The 16,238-nt window shown below is 38.4% G+C and overlaps 1 protein-coding gene across 1 annotated transcript in view; it reads left to right on the forward strand.

Annotated features, from left to right (window-relative positions):
* MBOAT2 (membrane bound O-acyltransferase domain containing 2) overlaps window positions 1–16,238 on the forward strand; it is a 125,642-nt gene that overhangs the window by 40,818 nt on the left and 68,586 nt on the right. The window contains exon 2 of the mRNA XM_069494795.1: window positions 10,395–10,540. Within this exon, the coding sequence (XP_069350896.1) occupies window positions 10,395–10,540 (146 nt within the window). The remainder of the gene's footprint in view (window positions 1–10,394; window positions 10,541–16,238) is intronic.

Raw genomic sequence — 16,238 nt, forward strand, 5'->3', positions numbered from 1 at the left:
AGAAAGAGGGAATCCTCCCTAACTAATTTTACAAAGCCATTATCCCCTTGATACCAAAGCCAGGAAATGACACAACAAAAAAGAAAACTACAGACCAATATCCCTTATGAACATAGATGCAAAAATCCTCAACAGAATACTAGCAAACTGAAGTCAATAGCATATCAAAAAGATAATTCACTATGATGATGTGGATTTCATTCTAAGGATGTATGGATGGTTCCAACATATGCATATCAGTAAACATGATTCACCACATAAACAGAAGCAAAAGGAAAGACCATATGATCATCTCAATAGATAGGGAAAAAGCATTTGATAAAATCTAGCACCCTTTCATGATAAAAACCCTCAACAAACTAGGCATAGAAGGAAGGAACATACCTCAAAATTGTGAAAGCCGTATGTGACCAACCCACAGCCAACATCATACTGAATGGGAAAAAGTTGAAAACATTTCCCCTAAGAACTGGAACAAGACAAGGGTGCCCACTGTCACCACTTCAATTCAACATAGTACTGGAAGGTCCTACTCAGAGAAGTCAGGCAACAGAAAGAAAGTACAGGGTATCCAAACCATGAGGAAGGAGGTCAAACTATCCTTGTTTGCTGGCGATATGATCTTGTATCTAGAACACCCTAAAGACTCCACCAAAAGACTCCTAGAATTGATAAATTCAGCAAAGTCTTAGGTTACAAAATCGATGTACACAAATTAGTAGCATTTCTATATACTAATAACAGTCAAGCAGAGAGTCAAATAAAGGACTCGATACCATTTACAATAGCTACAAAAAAAAAAAAAAAAAAGAAAAGAAAAGAAAGAAAATACTTAGGAATATACTTAACCAAGGATGTTAAAGATCTCTACAAGGAGAACTACAGTACACTGATGAAAGAAATCGTAGAAGACACAAAGAAATGAAAAGCATCCCATGCTCATAGGTTGGTAGACTCAACATGGTCAAAGTGTCCATACTGCCCAAAGTGATTTACAGACTCAACATAATCCCCATCAAAATACCAACCTCATATTTCACAGATCTAGAAAAAATAATCGTAAGCTTCATTTGTAACCAAAACAGAGCTCAAATAGCCCAAGTAGTCTTAAGCAAAAAACAAAAACAAAAAAAAAAAACAAAACAAAAACCAAATCTGAAGGCATCACATTGTCTGACTTCAAATTATACTACAAGGTTATAGTAACCAAAACAGCATGGTATTAGTATAAAAGTAGAGACATAGATTAATGAAACAGAATAGAGAACCCAGAATAAAACCATCTACCAACAACCAACTGATCTTTGACAAAGCAGAAAACAACATGCACTGGGGAAAGGAAGCCCTATTAAATAAATGGTGCCGGGGAAACCGGATAGCCACATGCAGAATGAAGCAGGAGCCCTGTCTCTTGCCATGTATAAAAATTAATTCAAGATGGATAAAAGACTTAAATGTAAGGCATGAAACCATAAAAATTCAAGAAGAAAATGTAGGAAATAGACATTGGCCTAGGTAAAGAATTTAAGACTAAGACAAAGACAAATATAGCAGCAACAAAAATAAATGGGACTTAATTAAATTAAAAAGCTTCTGTACAGCAAAATAAATAATCAACAGAGTAAGTAGACAACCTACAGAATGGGAGAAAATATTTCCAAACTATACATCTGATAAAGGGCTAATATCCAGAATCTACAAAGAACTCAATTCAGCAAGAAAAAAACAACTCCATTAAAAAGTAGGCAAAAGATATGAACAGAAGTTTTTCAAGAGAAGATAGACAAATGACCAAAAAAAAAAAAAAATTACCATCACTAATCATCAGGGAAATGTAAATTAAAATCACAGTGAGATACAACCTTACCCCTGTTGGAATGGCCATTATTAAAAAGTCAAAAAACAATAGATGCTGGCATGGATGCAGAGAGAAAGGAACACTTATACGCTATTGGAGGGACTGCAAATTAGTATAACCTCTGTGGAAAACAATATGGAGATTCCTCAAAGAAATAAATATAGACTTACCATTGTTGGTCCAGCAATCCCACTACTGGGTATCTACTCAAAGGAAAAGAAGTCATTTTATTAAAAAGACACCTGACTCATATTTATCATGGCATAATTCACAATTGCAATGATGTGGAATCAACCTAAGTGCCCATAATTTTTTGAGTGGATAAAGAAAATGTTGTGTGTATATATATATATACACACACACACACACACATACACCTTGGAGTACTACTCAGCCATCAAAAAGAATAAAATAATGTCTTTTGCGGTAACTTGGTTGGAACTGGAGACCATTATTGTAAGTGAAGTGTCTCAGGAATGGAAAAATAAACACGACATATACTCACTAATAATTGGGAGCTGAACAGTGGGCACACACAGGCACAAAGAGATGTAGAGGACATTGGAAACCAAACAGGGAGGAGGGTGGGTAAGGGGTAAAAACTTACCTGTCAGGGACAATGAATGCTGTTGTCATGACAGGCACAATAAAAGCCCCAACTTTGTGTTATACTAGATATCCATGTAACAGAAACATTTGTACCCCCTTAATATTTTGAAATTAGAAAAAAATCAGTGAGAAAAATATATCCTGATACAAAGATGGGCAAAGGATATAAACAGAATACTAAGTGTCCAATAGACATGTGAAAAATGCTCACCCTGGCTAGTGGTCAGGGGAAATACAGATTAACAAATAGTGAGATAACATTTTATGTTTATTAACTTGGGAAAAATTAAAAGCTGACAGTACCAGCTGTTGTCAGTAGAACTCACACTGCTAGTGGGAGTGTAAATAGGTACAAACTGTTTAGGAGAGCAATTTAGTAATAATCTCGTTACGTGGCCGTTGCTTGACCTGTAAGTCCTACTCTAGGTATTCACACAATAGAATATAATACAGGTCGGTAAATGAGGTAGAGCTACATGTATACATAAATGTTGATAAATGTCAGTAACATAATGTTATGTGAATAAAAATTGCAGGTGCCTACATTCAGTTTTACACCATTTTTATAAAATTTAAAACATTCAAAGCAATACAACATATAAAATATACAAGTGATAAAAGTATAAAAATATACATGAGAATACTGTAACCAGTACTTAAGGCTAGTAGTTCCTCTTGGTGAGGGGAATGGAAGGAATAGGGTCAGAAAGGAAAGCTTTGCCCAGGAGGCTTCACTGTACATGTAGAATTGGAAATATTGGAATATTTTAAGTTCCGTGTCCTTCTCTATTACTTCCTTCATAGAGATGGTCACATCTAATGGATTAATGTCTGGCTTTTCTGGGCCTGTGCATATGAAAGCAGAACAGCACACTGTTAATAGCACCCGCTCTGGCATAAGGGTGCCTGGTTGTGCAAGGTGGTCATGAGGATTACATGACCTTGTCCTTATAGAGCACATTGCACTGCACTGTGCCTGGCACACTTATGGTGTTTGTTGAACATCTACAATTAGTGAAGTATAGTGTTTATGGACATACTACCTTGAGACCATATTAATGTCTAGCACATAGTGAGCGTATAATAGGCTCATTGTAAGTACAGAGTAGGAAAGCGTGTTTAATGAATGAATGCATATACATAGTTTGGATGTTTCTTCTATTCTGCAACCTGTGCTTTTCACTTAACAGTATTTCTTGGTGATCTTCCATGTCAGAACATAACAGACCTATGTAATTCTTTTTACCGCATTAAAAAGAAATCTGATTTAATCTAATTTTTAGTTTGTTTCTATGACTTGTGTTATTTTCTTCTTCCATTTTTGAATTGGTGTTTATCTTTTTCCTATTGTATTTTAGTAGTTCTGTCTATACTTTGGATATTCTTTGATACATATTTCATATGTGTACATATATATGTTCTTTTTTCATCCATATTGTTACTTACAATGTTTTTAGTGTTTTTTATTACATAGAAATTTTAAATTTTTATGTAGTAAATCTGTTTACTACATAAAATTGATATTGTTATTTATGTTACATTATATAATCTCTTACCTTCTTGTCTAGGACATATATAGTTTTAGTTATCACATCAAGTCAGGATAAGCTAGGTTATACTGGGTAACAAACCATCCTCAAATCTCACAGGCCTAAAACAGTAAAGGTCTCTCTTGCTACTTGCCTAATCATGGACTGGCAGGGGCTTTGCTGTTCATCATTTCTGTAACGTTACAGACATAAAGACGACTCTGAGGATTCGTGTCCTGGCAGTTAAGAGTTCTGGCCCAACAATTCACCAGCCAAAACTAGTCCTCACAAGGGATTAGGAAATACATCCTTCCATCTACCTAGAAGGAGAGGAGAACCAGATATAGGTAACTAGCCCTAATGACCCGTATGGTTGTGCATGGACTGTTACTCCATTTGGAGTTTATTTTTAAACGTACTAGGCAGTATAATGTAGTGGTCAAGAATTCAGTTTCTTGGTCCAGACTGCCTGATTTGTAACGAGTTATGCTAAACTGTTTCAACTTTTTCTATCTCTGTTTCTTCATCTGTAAAATGAAGATAATAATAGAATTTATCTCATAGGGTTGTTGTAAGGATTAAATAGACTGTAATTGTAAAGTGCTTAGAACAGTTGTGACTGAGGAGCAGATGCCAAGGAGCAATTAGATGAGCAGGAGTTGCTGCGGGGCATACCTGTGTGAGACAGCTGGAGGCAGGTAGGAGAGCTGCTGCCTGCCAGCCTGACCCCTCTGAGGAGACGGGGAGGGAAGGAAGGCTGGGTAGGAAGAGGCTCAGACAAAGCCACCTACCAGAAGAGAGTCTTGTGTCTTAGGATGGGTCCTGCATTACCTTCGCTGCCACACCCACGTGCTGGGAGAGCAGCCTGTGGGAAGTGTGGCCTTGGCACAAACCTGGTGATGGGTATCTAGAGTGCTGCAAACAATGGTGTCAGTCTTTTGTGCTACTGGCCAGGCATAGAGGGACGTGTGCTCACACCCCCACACAGTGCTTAGCACGGTAAGTATGCCATTAACATTAGCAACACAGTTTGGAAAACTGGGGTGTAACTTAATTGTTTCCAAAAGGAAAGCCAGTTACCCCAATTACATTAATTGAATAATCTAGCTTTTTTCCTACTGATGGGAAATGGAAATGGCTGTTTTTCTATAGATGTGAAATAGACCATTTATTTAATAGTCCCCTGTTGATGAACACTGTTCATATTTGCTTTGGACAGTGCTGTCCTAGACCTCTTTGTATGCATAACCCTCTTGTGCATTTATTTGTACCATTTTATCTGGGGTAAATCTGTAGATGTTGAATTTCTTGGTAAAGGATATTACATTTTAAGTTATGATGGCCACTGTCCAATTTCCTTTGAAGAGCTGCATCAAGTCACAGTCAGATCAACAAGGTAGGGTGCCAGCTCCCTCGTTTCCTCAGCAGCACTTAGGTGAAAATAGTGCCTCACTGACCGTTTAATTTGCACTTACGATTGAGAGAGAATATTTTTCAGATTTTATTGGATATTGACATTTGTAAATTGTACCTTTTGCCCAGTTTTCTGTTTGGTAGTTCATATTTTCTGTTTGGTAGTTCATAATTTTCTTTTGAATACATAAATAATGGTCTTTTCTATCATAAGTTTTATAGATATTTTCCCTCACTTTTCGTTTGTCTTTTTATTTTCATTTTTTGCATTTTGCCATACATAGTCTTTATTTAAATCTTTATATGGTAAAAATCTACCAGTCTTTTGTGATGTCTGTTTTCTCTTTAGAAATGCTTTTTAAACTACCTAAATGCTCTTACATATTTATTTTGGGGCATTATTAAAAAATTTTTTGAAAATCTTTAAAAATAGGTTAATCTTGTTGCTATTACTTTAAAGTGGCATAAATTACTGAGCAGTAAGTAGGTTTTCAAACTTTGTCCCTCGACACTAACTTAATTGTTAAGTTGAGCCAAGTTAAGTCACTTGGTGTTGAGGAAAATACTTTCCTCACCACCTCATGTAAAACAAGTACCTTAAAGGACAACCTCTCTGGTATATCTAAAACTATTACTTTCATAGATATTTTTATGTTCAACTTTTTTTGAAAATCATCTTTTGTATAAAATGAGGTATAAGTAAATCTTCAATTAGCTAAGATTTTTAGTCCTTGCTTCTTCCTGCATCCTGCCTGACCTATAACAAACAAAAACAAACATATATTAACTCCACATAGGATATTTTTGATCGTGTTTATTGTATACAAAAAGTAGCCTTATGTTGATGTTTTGTGAAATAGGATGTTGTCTGGTCGCTGACAACATCTTTGTTTAGAATCTTCCCTGTAGTGATAGATAGAGTTTGGTCTTCAGACATTCTCTGGGAGTAGAGGCCAGCCCTGCAGAGAGGCAGCCGTGGAAGAGCCTAGAGTCGGTCAGGCTTGGGTTTGGGTCTGGGCACCACCTCTTATTGTATGTGACCTTGAGCTCAGTACATAAGTTGGTTGAATAAAATGGGTGAAATAACACCTATTCTAAGGATTAAATGAGATAATCAGTGTGAAGTACCTAGTGCGGGATGGAAGTACAGCACATGAATCGTAGCCGTGTTAGTCTGCAGGGCAAAAACTCCCTTACAGACTTTTGGAGGCACGTGCTTGCGTGGTCTTTCTTGCTCTCTCCCTCTCCTGTGTTCATTTGCCTCCCCAGCCCTAACCCCCCACACAAAAGAATGACTAAGAGTTTTGGTTTGGGAAAGTTTGACATTTAAGACCTTTTAAAACAGTTATTTGCATGTCTGGGTGTGTATATATTCTAGTCTTTTCTAGTAAAGTGACAGCGTGAACTTCCCCATCTAAATGTCCTACAGATTTTTTTTTTCTTTTTTTTTTGATGTGAATTATGCTGCTCCCTCTTCCTTGAGTTTCTGCCATTGTCTGACTGCCCGAATCCTTCTTATCCTTGGTAGCTCGGTTACAAGGCCCAAGTGCCAAGTATGCCTTTGAGAGGCTTCCCCCCAGGCAGGGGGTTTGACTGCTCCTCTAGGTTCCTCCTGGTCTTCTAGCTCTGTGTCTGTGACTCACTTCCTTTGTTCTTTTGGAGCAGGACCACATACCATTCATCTTCATATCTCCTGCACAGTTATCCTGGCATTTAGTGGATAATGTGTGAATTATTCTTAAGCTGTATGGTTTTAGATAGGTCACCTAAACACTGAGGCTTAGTTTCCTCATCTATACAATGTGGCTTTCTGCCTCTGGACAATCCTCTTCAACCTCTCCCAAGGTCATCAATAAAGTTGCAATTGGCAAGTTAGATGGCTGGTTTTGGGCTTTACGCCCTGTGACATTTGACAATGACCACTGCTTCTTGACACCCCTACCCCTGCACCTCACCCCAGATCTACTCATTCTTGAGAAGACTGCTCCTCTGCTTTCTCTCCTGTTCCTGGTACTTGGTCTTGGACATGTCCATTACAGGTCTTTAAGATTCTGCCCCACGGCTTCTTGTCTTTCCATAGGTTTCCTTCAACTGTATCCATTATTCCAATATTTACATTTCCCCTGCTGGCTCCAGACCTGTGTTTCCAAACTGTGTTTGGAGTATGCACGCTTGTCTGCTTGGGCACTCTCAAGCTAAGCATACCCGGGTAGATCATTCCTGCCCCTGAAACTGCTCTTCCTCTCCGTATTTCCTGGTCTTGATTAACGTTGTCATCATCCATCAACGACTTGTTGCCTTTTCCATTCTCAATCTCCTTGTCTAGGGACCATCCCTGACAGTTCCAGTACCAAGTGCTCTTTGAATTGGCCCTCTCCTCTCTCTCCTCCAGCAGCTCCAGGCTCTGCTTGCTCAAGGAGGTTGGGACAGCAGCCTCCTGACCTGCTCTACACACTCCTTGTTCAGTTCCTTCCTTTGTAGAGGTAGAGGGTCGATCGTATCACTTTCTTATTTTAAAAATCTTCAATGGCTTTTCATCACTGTGGACTCAACTATAAATGCCTTAGCATGACGTATTAATACAAAACCCCTCACTTTCTGAACCCGCCCCCATTCAACCTCATCTCCCACCATTCCTGCCCACAGTGTGCTCATCTGCACTTTCATGTCCAAGTGCTTTCTTCACATGTTTTTTTCCTTAGATTGCCCTTTCCCTTACTGTCCAACATAGTGCTTCTCGTACCTTGAGGATTCTAAAAACCCGTGTATTTATTTATTTATTTTTGAAGATATGGACTTTGGGCCTACTCGCACAGAGATTTTGATTCAGTGTCTGGAGTGAGGCCTGATCTCATTTTCTTGATTTGAAAGATGACAATGTTGAAAATGGGTGATTACAAATATTCTATAAAATCCTATATGTGTGTGGTCCTAGAATCCTTCTAAATATTTTGTTTTATATTATATAAATATCCAAATATGGAAAAAGGGAGAGAGAATCTCCTCAGAAGGTTGTAGAGATCAACTGGATTAGGAACTACTGCTCTGGCTCCAGCTTGTTTGTCACCTACTTTGTGACATCACCCCTTCAGGCTCTTTCCTTTGTGGTGTTCTTAAAGTACTTTCTACTTAACCTTTAAAAAGGTACTAATGTTGAAATTGAAGTTCCTTGTATATACATTTGCATTTTCTGTTAGATTCTAAAGTCATCTGGGCTAGTACTTAGGCATTTTTTAGATTTCCTATGCTTTGCCCATAGTAGATACTATCTACATAATCTGTTAATTAAATTAAGAACTATTTGAAGGAAATTAAGAGATATTTGAAAAAAGTTTTTTTTTTTTTTTTTTTTTTTTAGAGACAGAGTCTTACTCTGTTGCCCGGGCTGGGGTGCTGTGGCATCAGCTTAGCTCACAGCAACTTCAAACTCCTGGGCTCAAACAGTCCTTCTGCCTCAGCCTCCCGAGTAACTGGGACTACAGGCATGCGCCACCATGCCCGGCTAGTTTTTTTCTATATATATATTTAGCTGTCCAGATCATTTCTTTCTATTTTTTAGTAGAGACGGGGTCTTGCTCTTGCTCAGGCTGGTCTCAAACTCCTGAGCTCAAACGATCCTCTGGCCTTGGCCTCCCAGAGAGCTAGGATTATAAGTGTGAGCCACCACACCCAGCCTTGAAAAAAGTTTTTAAACTGTAAGAAACATATACTAGATGTGAGTAGTTATTAATATCAAGAATACTAATTTTTTCCAATGTTTTCCTTTTTGCTTACTTTTTAAAAAGACTTTTAGAACCCTTTAGGAGGGAAAAAATGCTAGGACTTGTTAGACATTTTTCTTGTATTGAGTCTGTTTCAAAAGAACAGTGGTTTCTTAGGCAATGTGCAACAATGTTCAACTGTTTTTCTCCTTGTAATGCAAGAAAAAACATACTTGTCTGTGTCTTTAGGCAGAGATAATCTCTGTGAAGATATCTGCTTGTTTCTAGGATCTTTCTTCCATGTAGATAGTGTGATTTGTTATAATTTAGGTGCCTGAAACAGTGACTTTTTAAATGTATGTTTTTTGTAGTTTCCTAGTGTCAGTTGGATTTTTTCTTTTATTTATAGATTTCAAGACATATTTTCCTTAACATTCTATGAGAATATGTCTCATAAGAGAAATCGAGATTTTTATCTAGTACCTACGATCAGAGATTCTTATTCTCAGCTTTTTTACTTGGCCAGAAAAGAGCAGCAGCAGTCTTACCAATGTGTATTTCTCTTCTGCAAGTGAACAGTAGTGTCATTCCTAGAAAGTTATGAGGAAATTTAAAAATTGACATTGGTAGACTTGGGCTTTTTAAAGGCTGTTTCATCTCTTACCATTCTTCCCTCCCCCCACCCCCCAGCCAATCCTTGAGGTCCTTCAGAGCTAAGCGTCTGGTTCCCGCTGGTCACAGTGGTCATGTTTAGGCCACAGCAGGCTCCCCTTCACTTTACCTTGGGAAGGTCGTACACCCCACCAGATCCCAGGCCTCCTCTTCCCTTAGTCTTGGGGAGCTCCAGGAGCTCGATGCCTCCCCATCCCTTGTGAGGAAACTTGGGGCTCTTCTTTTCCACCACTTACAGGGTTGCCTCAGTCCTTAAGACTGACTAGTTTCTCTTTCCTTTAACTACAGGGTGCCATGCTTTTTGTCTCTGTGTTGCAAACCAGTTTCTTCCAGGTGCCCATCCCTGTCTGCCTCTCCCGCTCCCCCCTAGCTACCTGTGGACACCACCTGCCCCTGCCAGGTGTAACACAGACAGTATTGGTCATTGGCCTATCACTTTGACCTGGAGGCTCATCCCTGGGAAGGCACCTGATATTTGTTTTCATTTTTTGTAAACTGGAAGATCTTAATTTTATATAACCTTGCTGTTTTTGTCCTGGGAATTTAAATGTAACATCAAATGAAAAATTTGTGTCTGTGTTGCTAATATAAAATTTTAATTTTTCTTTACAGGTCAACTTTGTAGTGTGCCAACTCTTTGCCTTGCTAGCAGCCATTTGGTTTCGAACTTATCTACGTTCAAGCAAAACTAGCTCTTTTATAAGACATGTAGTTGCTACCCTTTTGGGCCTTTATCTTGCACTTTTTTGCTTTGGATGGTAAGTAATTTCGATCATTTTAAAACGAAGACTTTTTGGATATATTTGAGAATTGAGTGTGTAGAAAGATACATTATGTAGGGTTTTGTTCTTATATTTATTTAAGAAGTTTTCTCTCAGGGTCAACTTTGTTTTTAAAGAAGGGGAATAAATAAAAGATGGGGAATGGGCTCTCTCTTTAGTATGGTCTTAGAAGGGGATTTACCATTTATAATTTATGAAAAAGGACAGATGAAAAAAGGATATAGAGACATTTTATTCTGTCATGAGTAGTTCTATTCACCTATTTTGCATATATTTTTTTTAAATCTAAGGCAGATAAACAATTTAAAATGTGTTTTTGTTTGGTTGTTTTTTTTCTGTTCAGGTAGCTTTTAAGAGTCTGGTAAAGCCCATAGATAGAACTCTATTGCCATTTTTTAGATTTTACCATTAGTGAAAAGAGGCCTTTTCTTGGTTCATTTGTTTGTTCTTGGTGGGGAAGAATTATTTAGGATGGAAAGCTTTAATTTTGACCCTTCTGACAGTGTATGTGTTTTCTTCAGTTAGCTCCCTTTCTCAATTGTCAGGACCACCCTGAGAGCTTTAACTACAGAAATACTATATACCCCCTGTTTGTTAAAGGTCACTGTGGTTGTGCATGACAAGAAGTCAGGAGAAGAGCTCTCTGTCTTGGCAGCAGGACTCTTAATGGAAGTGCTTCTTTGTGATTTCTTCCTGAGTGAGTCTTCATGCTGCTTGCTCCCTGGCTCTGATCTTTACCCACTCACAGATAAGGATTTCTAGGTTTGCTCTACTGCACATTGTTGTTTGAGATGAAAATTCCCTGAGTGGATGAAAATGCACTCACTTGGTCTGTGCTTTAGTAGTTTTTTGTTGTGGGTGTAGAATCTGTGGGACTTTGGTAATACTTCTGTGTTTGTTCTATGATGTTTTTGATTATTATGAGGGTTGGAATACACTATTTCTTAATCTAATTTTTGCCTCTGGTACTTGCAAATGTGTCCTAGAAACTTGTGAAAAAATCTGTTAGGGGTAACTTAATTCAATCTCTACCATATTACCATACTACCTCTGGCAGGCACTGCCCATGGTAGGTAAGGGTTTAATACTGAGATTTAAATATGATGTCTTAAGTAAGATCTAAGTATGGTCTTTTGCTTTCTCAATATCAAATTTGTATCATCAAAGTTTTTTTAGGTATCTCAGGTGATACTGTTTAAACTTCTCATAAGTCATGCCATGGGGTAGTGTATATATTTTTAAACTTTTTATTAAGTAGTTTTTCAGACACAGAACTACAAAGAATAATATAATAAACCCTCATATGCCCATTACCCATAGCTTCAACAAATTATTAAAATTTTACCATTCATATTTTATCCTTTCCTCACTTTTTCAAGAGTATTTTGAAGCGTATCCAAGTGTATACATTTCATCCATAAATAACTTCATATTCAGTAATATATTTGGGCAGTATGTTTTCAAGAAGAGTTGGGGAAGGCTTGTAGTTCAGATTGGCCAACTCCAGGGGACACCATTGGCTTTGTGCTCTGTAGAAACAGAGAGAAGATTAAAATGTAAATAGTATCTCCTACAGTTGTGTAACATGTTGGTACTATCAAAGATGAGGATGAATCTCTTTGCTTACAAATCTTCTACTGAGGAAGTATTGTCTTCTGCTTTGAAGCCTTCTTGGCTTGACACTGTGTTATAATGTCAAGCAGTCCTAAGTGTTTCAAATTATACATGATAACCAGGATTTCTGTTTTTAAAAATGAGTTCTCTGTTCTTTTCTTAAAGGAGAAATCTTTTTGTATTTCTTTCTTTGGGAATAGGGATAGTTTATGCCTCTATACCATGTGTAAAATAACTCTCTGGTAATTGGAACTAGCTAATGGGAAAATATTCTTTTGATTTGAATTTCAGCAGTTTGTTTTTAGGTTCAAACGCAATCATATCTGCTCTTACCTTCCTTTTGGAAAACATGTTAGTACTCTGTAAATATACAGGCATACCTCAGAGATATTTTTAGGTTCCGTTCCAGACCACCAGAATAAAATGATTATTGTAATAAAGTGAGTCACATGAATATTTTTGGTTTCCAGTGCATATAAAAGTTATGTTTACACTATACTATAGTCTAAAGTGTGCAAGAGCATTATGTCTAGGAAAACAATATACATTTGTTAATTTAAAAAAAAAAAACACTTTATTCCTAAAAAATGCTAATGATCATCTGAGCCTTCAGAATCTTTTTGCTGGTGGAGGGTCTTTTTTTTTTTTTCCAGACAGAGTCTCACTCTTTTGCCCTGGCTAGAGTGCCGTGACATCAGCCTAGCTCACAGCAACCTCAAACTCCTGGGCTCAAGTGATCCTCCTGCCTCAGCTTCCCAAGTAGCTGGGACTACAGGCATGCACCACCAGGCCCAGCTAATTTTTTTTCTATTTTTAGTTGCCTGGCTAATTTCTTTCTATTCTTGGTAGAGACAGGGTCTTACTCTTCCTGAGGCTTGTCTTGCTCTTGCTGAGGCTGGTCTTGAACTCCTGAGCTCAAGTGAACTCCTGAGCTCAAGCGATCCTCCCGCCTCAGCCTCCGAGAGTGGCTGATGGAGGGTCTTGCCTCTATGTTAATGACTGCTGACTGATTAGGCAGGGGAGGGTGGTGGTTGCTGACAGTTGGGGTGACTGTGACAATTCCTTTTAACAAGACAACAGTGAAGTTTGCCACATTGATTGACTCTTCCTTTCACAAAAGATTTCTTTGTGGAATGCAATGTGTTTATATTTGATAGCATTTTACCTACAGTAGGACTTCTTTCAAAATTGGAGTCAATTCTCTCAAACTCTCCCATTGCTTCGTCAGCTAAAATATGTAATATTCCAAAACCCTTTGTTGTCATTTTGACAGTGTTCACAGCATCTTCATCAGGAGTAGACTCCATCTCAAGAAACTACTTTCTTTGCTCATCCATAGGAAATAGCTCCTCATCTGTTCAAGTTTTATCATGAGATTGCAGCAATTGAGTCACATCTTCAGACTCCACTTCTAATTCTAGTTCTCTTGCTGTTTCCACCACGTCTGCAGTTACTTCCTCCACTGAAGTTTTGAACCCCTCAAAGTCATCCATGAGGGGTTGGAATCAACTTCCTCCAAACTCTTGTCAGTGTTGGTATTTTGAATCATAAATGTCCTTAATGGCATCTAGAATGGTGACTGCTTTCCAGAAGATTTCCGATTTACTTTGTCCAGGACTCATCAGAGGAATCACTATCCATGGCAGCTATGGCCTTACAAAATGCATTTCTTAAATAATAAGACTTGAAAATTGAAGTTACTCTTTGATTCATAGGCTAATGAATGGATGTTGTGTTAACAGGCATGAAAACAACATTGTACATCTTCATCAGAGCTCTTGGGTGACGAGGTGCACTGTCAGTGTGCAGTAATATATATTTATTTATATATTTTTTTGCGACAGAGTCTCACTCTGTTGCCCGGGCTAGAGTACCGTGGTGTCAGACTAGCTCACCGCAACCTCACACTCCTGGGCTCAAGCAATCCTTCTGCCTCAGCCTCCCGGGTAGCTGGGACTACAGGCATGCGCCACCATGCCCGGCTAATTTTTTTCTATATATATTTTTAGCTGTCCAGATCATTTCTTTCTATTTTTAGTAGAGACGGGGTCTCGCTCTTGCTCAGGCTGGTCTCAAACTCCTGAACTCAAACGATCTGCCCGCCTCAGCCTCCCAGAGTGCTAGGATTACAGGCGTGAGCCACTGCGCCCGGCTGCAGTAATATTTTGAAAGGAATCTTTTTCTGAGTAGTAGATCTCAACTGTGGCCTTATACTAGTCCAATAAACCATGCTGCAAACAGAGGTGCTGTCATTCAGGTTTGGTTGTTCCATTTATAGAGCATAGGAAGAGTAAATTTAGCATAATTCTCAAGGGGCCCTAGGATTTCTGGAATGACCAATGAGTACTGGCTTCAAGTTAAAGCCAGGGGCTGCTGGCCCCTAACAAGAGAGTCAGCTTGTCCTTTGAAGCTTTGAAGCCAGGCACTGACTTCTCTTCTCCAGCTATGAAAGTCCTAGATGGCATCTTATTCCAACAGAAGGCTATTCTGTCTACATTGAAAATCTATTGTTTAGTATAGCCAACTTTATCAATTACCTAGATCACTTGCTGCAGCTTTTACATTCGGCACTTACTTCTTCACCTTGCACTTTTATGTAATGGAGACCACTTGTTTCCTTAAACCTCATGAACCAGCTTTTGCTAGCTTCAAAATGTTATTCTGTAGCTTCCTCACCTCTTTCAGCCTTCACAGAATTGGAGAGAAGTTGGAACTTGCTCTGGATTAGGTTTTGGCTTAAGGGAATGTTGTGACTGGTTTGATCTTCTATCTAGGTCACTAAAACTTTCTCCATGTCAGCAATAAGACTGTTCTGCTTTCTTATCATTTGTATGCTCACTGGAGTAGCACTTTTACTTTAATTCAAGAACTTTTCCTGTGCATTCACAGCTTGGCTAACTGGTGCAGGAGGCCTAGCTTTTGGCCTGTCTTGGTTTTTGACATGCCATCCTCACTAAGCTTAATAATTTCTAGCTTTTGATTTTAAGTGAGAGATGTGGGACTCTTCCCTTCCTTTGAACACTTAGAGGCCATTGTAGGGTTATTAGTTGGCCTGATTTCAATATTGTTGTGTCTCAGGGAATAAGGACGCTGGAAGAGAAGGAGAGAGATGGGGGAACAGCCAGTAATTGGAGCAGTCAGAATACATACAGCATTCATCAATTAAATTCACTGTCTTATGTGGGTGCAGTTTGTGATGCCCCAAAACAATTATAGTAGTACCATCAAAGATCACTGATCCCAAATCACCATAACAGATATAATAATAACAATGAAAAAGATTGAAATATTGCAAGAATTTCTGAAGTGTGACTCACAGACACTAAGTGAGCACATGCTGTTGGAAAAATGGTGCGGACTTTGATGCAGCATTGCCAGAAACCTTCGATTTGGAGAGAACTTACTATCTGCAAGTGCAGTAAAGCAAAGTGCAATAAAATGAGGTCTGCCTGTAATTGATCATTTTACCTACTTGTATTTAGTCTTACCTTTTTTTCTTAAAATTATCATCTGCAAGTTTCTTTTAACTGCTAATTAATTTATACTTTTATTTATATATTTAAAACGTCCTTGATAACAATATAGGCCTGGAATAGAGCTTAGACTCTGAAGTCAGACAGGCCTGCATCCCAGTCTGGGTTCCTTGCTCTGTTAGCCATGTGACTCTGGATATGTTATTCAACCCCTCTTAACTTCATTTTCCTCAGCTGTGAAGTGGAAACAGTGATTACTGTGAGGCCTAAAATCTGTAAAACTATAGCAAGAGCATAGCCGAGTGGCTTGTCATTGTAAGTGTGGAAATTACTCTGGGTCAGTCATCTTTTATGACCATCATCCAGTTGGTGATCCAGATTGGAAGTTTTTGTGTATTCAGTCTCTTTTTTAGCGTTTATTATTCAGTATTGAAGCCCCTTCTTATTTGTGTCTTTCTCTCTCTACTGGAAGCTCTTCAAGGATGGAAACTGTCTCATTGACTCTTGTATTAATATTTCCAATGTCCAGTATAGTGTCTTTCAGAAAGTAGACATTCAGTAAAGATTAATTGAACAACTGAAGAGGT

This window comes from Eulemur rufifrons, chromosome 19, assembly GCF_041146395.1.
Source record: "Eulemur rufifrons isolate Redbay chromosome 19, OSU_ERuf_1, whole genome shotgun sequence".
NCBI lineage: Eukaryota > Metazoa > Chordata > Mammalia > Primates > Lemuridae > Eulemur > Eulemur rufifrons.